A 3986-nucleotide genomic window follows, 5' to 3' on the forward strand; every position below is an offset into this window, starting at 1 on the left:
CGGCGACGGTTCCGCGCGGCGCTCTTCCCCGAGGCGGGGGTGGAACACGGCGAGGCGGGCGGGGGGCGGGGAGGATTAGCGCGCGCGCCGCACGGAGGTCAGAACCATCGCCAGCGCCTGGCACTCGCGCGCGGGAACAGTCAAAGGGAGGGCCGGGAGGAAGAGGGGGTGAGGAGGGAAGAGGAGGAGGAGGAGGGAGGAAGAACGAGAGCGACCTCTCTCTTCTCTCAGGCAAATGGAGGAGGAGGAGGGCCCGACACCCGGCCGTCTGTTTGCCTCGCGCTCGAGGCCTAAGGTCAAAGTTCAAGGAGGCCCTCGCGCGAAAGGCGGGGCAGGGGGGCTGCGCGCTCAACGTCGCTACTTCGCAGGCCCCGATTGGCTCCCTGAGGCTGGCGTGGGCGGGGCTGCCCCGCGTGACGCACGCACGCACGCACGCAGCGTCGAGCGAGCGAGTGCGCGCGCGGGGGACGGTTAGTTGAGGAAGAGGGAAGGAAGGAAGCCTCGTTCGAAGGGTGAGAACCTCCTCCTCCTCCTCCTCCCACAATGCAATGCTTTCCGGGCTTAGAATAGGACTCGGCAGCGCGTTTTGCGAGCAGACGAAACAGCCTGCAATATTGGTATGTGTAGGATAGCCCTGCGCGCCAAGTTTCGGGTTTCCCCCCCCTACTTGTGGAGTCCAGAGGGGCGTTAGGAAGGTGCTTCTTGTCTCCCCGCGAGCGCGTTCACCGCCACGCGGTTGGGTGAAATAGTACAAAGGATGCGTGTCGCTCAGCTCTCTCTCGGCTGGTCTCTCTCACACGTGCAGGTCCTTCTGCAACTTCTGGGGCCGCTTTCGATGGCGGCAGCCGCTCTTTAAAAAGTCTGAAAAGTTGTACGTGGCAATAGCTGCACTCCTCTGCCCGTTTATCTCAAAAAGAGGCCAGTCCTTGAGCTCAGGGTTATGCTTCTCAGTAGAAATGTGTGTAGGGCTGCAGGTTTCTTTTGTTCAGGCTTCAGTTGTCCATTATGTGTGCTGCATTGTGGTTTACTGCGATTCTCTTTACAATTTTCTATCTGCAGATTGCTGTCGTCCCCTCCCCCAAGGTGTCCCTTCCTCATGAAGCCAATGCATCCTGTAACAGGCTTCTGGATTCTAAGCTTGCAGAATCTTAACTGATCCCACTAAGGTTAGGGTCCTAAACACACTTATGTAAGAATAAACTTACTTGACGTTGCTATAGCCTGCTTCTGAGTAAGCATGCTTTTGGGCTTCTTCAAGTCTTAAAACACAAAGACTTGGAAATAAGCAATCCATGGTACCTGCCTCCATTTAGGAGTCTTGAGTAATTGCAGTCCTAAGGACACCTACCTTTGTGAACTCGGATCCAGTGAACCCTTGGTTCTTAGCTCTTGGAGTTGTGTTTTCACTACATATATGGGTTAAAAAGTATGGGTAAAATGGGTGAAAAAGTGTGCTGGGCTAGATAGGGCTTTGGTCTGATCCAGGAGGCCTCTACTTAGGTCTTTTCAAAAGCAATTTGCTAATTTTGTTTTAAATTTGATTAGCACTATCATAGACAGCAGGGTTTCAAGTAGTTGCTCTCATAACTTTAGTAAACATTTCCTGACTGTACAGATAGTCATAAAGTTTGGATGTGTGGTGGTGTACAAAGAATGAGGATTTACCCTCCGTTTTGCTTTCCTTGTAGTCATAAGTCCAAAGATGTTCACTTAGAGCTTCTTTCCTGCAAGGAACTGTGCAGAAGTTGCTGGACTTCAGTTCCCATTAACCCCAGCTTTCAAGTGCAAGCTGCAGGGGTAATACCTGTTGTAGCCCAACATCTGAAAAGCACCATGTTGGCTACCCCTGGAGAGGTTCAGCTTGACTGGTGACAGCATCTAAGGATTCTTTATGGAGGATTTCCTGAAGAAAAGGACTTTGTAAATAGGGAAAGTTCCTCCTGGTCTGTTCCTTAGACCTCAAGAACACCAACCTAGCTTTGTGGCACAGTCAAGAGTCACTACACCATTGTTTTACAACCATTTGCTTTCAGTGAAGCACACACATAATATTGCAATCTTTAGCACGTTTACTAGGCAGTAAGTCTTACTGAAAATAGTGCATTGTTTCCAAGTAGACTTACATAGTATTGCGCTGCATATCTTTCAAGTGAATTCAACAAGACATAAAAATGCTTTAAATTGGACTGAATAGTGTGAAAGAGGGCCTTCTTCGTAGTGGCACCCGCCCTGTGGAACGCCCTCCCATCAGATGTCAAGGAAATAAACAATTGTCTTGACTTTTAGAAGACATCTGAAGGCAGCCTTGTTTAGGGAAGTTTTCAATGTTCTATTGTACTTTTAAGTCTGTTGGGAGCCGCCCAGAGTGGCTGGGGAAACCCAGCCAGATGGGCGGGGTATAAAAATATTATCATCATCATCATCATTATTATTATTATTATGTTAACTGGGGTCCATTCTTGCTCATACCTAAATACTGGTTTCTGTAGGCTTAAAAGGCTTTCATCTGCATTATGCAGTCTCCAGCACAATTAATTATTGTGAAAATACTTGCCAGGGTTGCATTGGTACAAGCAATATGCTGATGTCCTACTATGAGGTTTCATAAGGCACTCTCCTAATAACCTGAAATAAGATGTATGTGTATTTGTCCTGGCAAATAGCAAAAGGACAGGGATGAAGGGATTGGAATGGAGCCCAGGAAGATGGTCTGAACAAAGTCACACCAGTGTGACCAGCTCACAAAAAGAAAGTGGGTGATGTACTCATAAAGTTGGCTATAACATTTCTCCCTAGGTCTGCTCAAGAGCCGTGTGAAGGAACCGCTGTTGCAACACCGGAAGCTGGGCGAGATGTCGGGAGTGTTGAGCACAACGCTGAGCAGCCTCAACAGCGACTCATACTGCGAGTTCAGCATGTATCGGGACCAGCACTTCCAGGGAAGTCGTTACCTGCAAGAAAAATCCCTGAAAAACTCCTGCACACTTTATGTGGGCAACCTCTCTTTCTACACCACAGAGGAACAAATTCATGAGCTCTTCTCCAAGTGCGGGGATGTCAAGCGCATAGTCATGGGGCTAGACAAAGTGAAGAAAACCCCCTGCGGCTTCTGCTTTGTGGAATACTACACGAGAGCAGAAGCAGAGCATTCTATGCGGTTCATCAATGGAACCCGTCTGGACGACCGCATCATCCGAACAGACTGGGATGCTGGGTTTAAGGAAGGGCGGCAGTATGGCCGTGGGAAAACAGGTGGCCAGGTACGAGATGAGTACCGAACAGACTACGATGTGGGCAGAGGGGGCTTTGGCAAGATTGTTCAGCAGCAGAAGACAAATCAGCAGTCAGTGATCTACTAATGGCTTTTTGGATTGGGTAAAGATAATAAAAAATAATTTAAAAAAGGGGGGGGAGCTATGTGAAAATGCAGCGATCACATTGCTATGTGCAAGGAGGCTAGGAAAAGAGAAAGCTTCAAGAAACCATGCACGCAAAGCAGAGAATCTAGCACCATAACTCGGGAAAGAAAGAGGAACAACATCTTGCTAGTGACTTCAATAGTTCTTAACTTTCTGTCAATGCACAGCTTTACTTGCTGTGGGTATTTCTCCTTCCCATGAAGATTCACTTTACAGGCATCCTATTCATTTACTTTGAGGTAAATACAGTAACTAAGCCTGTTTGCTTTTTCTCTCCCACTCCCTCTCTTTTCCTTTTGTGCCTGGTCTTTTAGCATGTAAACCTTAGGGCAGGGACTGTGTGGGGGAAATATGGTGATGGGCATTTTTATACACCCCAAAACTGCTTGCTATGTCAGCCCTACATGAGACTTACTGACTTATTTTGGTATATGATTTCAGTAAATATTATTCAATATTCAAAATATTATTCAAGATGGCTGATGGTGGTATTTCAGTTATTCCATTGCAGGATTTTATTTTATTTTGTCCTACTACTGAAACTTGGATCTGTGATAGGCAACCACT

The 3986-nt window shown here is 47.7% G+C and overlaps 1 protein-coding gene across 3 annotated transcripts; it reads left to right on the forward strand.

The window, feature by feature from the left end:
* The first annotated feature begins 362 nt into the window (after positions 1 to 362).
* On the forward strand, positions 363 to 3471 carry LOC309350846 (nuclear cap-binding protein subunit 2). 3 transcript variants are annotated; one of them, XM_081878141.1, is made up of 2 exons: positions 363 to 512; positions 2797 to 3471. In XM_081878141.1, the coding sequence occupies exon 2, from the start codon at positions 2853 to 2855 to the stop codon at positions 3357 to 3359; it is 507 nt and encodes a 168-aa protein (XP_081734267.1). In that variant the 5' UTR covers positions 363 to 512; positions 2797 to 2852; the 3' UTR covers positions 3360 to 3471. The 3 variants fall into 3 exon arrangements, with proteins under 3 accessions (XP_081734267.1, XP_081734268.1, XP_081734269.1); XM_081878142.1 differs by lacking the exon at positions 363 to 512 and adding an exon at positions 540 to 617; XM_081878143.1 differs by lacking the exon at positions 363 to 512 and adding an exon at positions 775 to 937.
* Positions 3472 to 3986: the final 515 nt, after the last annotated feature.

The sequence above is a fragment of the Podarcis erhardii genome (assembly GCF_964252035.2).
Source record: "Podarcis erhardii genome assembly, chromosome: 10".
NCBI classification, from domain to species: Eukaryota; Metazoa; Chordata; class Lepidosauria; order Squamata; family Lacertidae; genus Podarcis; species Podarcis erhardii.

Bases quoted from the DNA above. Each gene is read 5' to 3' on its own strand.
- LOC309350846 (XM_081878141.1), top strand. From the start codon at position 2,853: ATGTCGGGAGTGTTGAGCACAACGCTGAGCAGCCTCAACAGCGACTCA.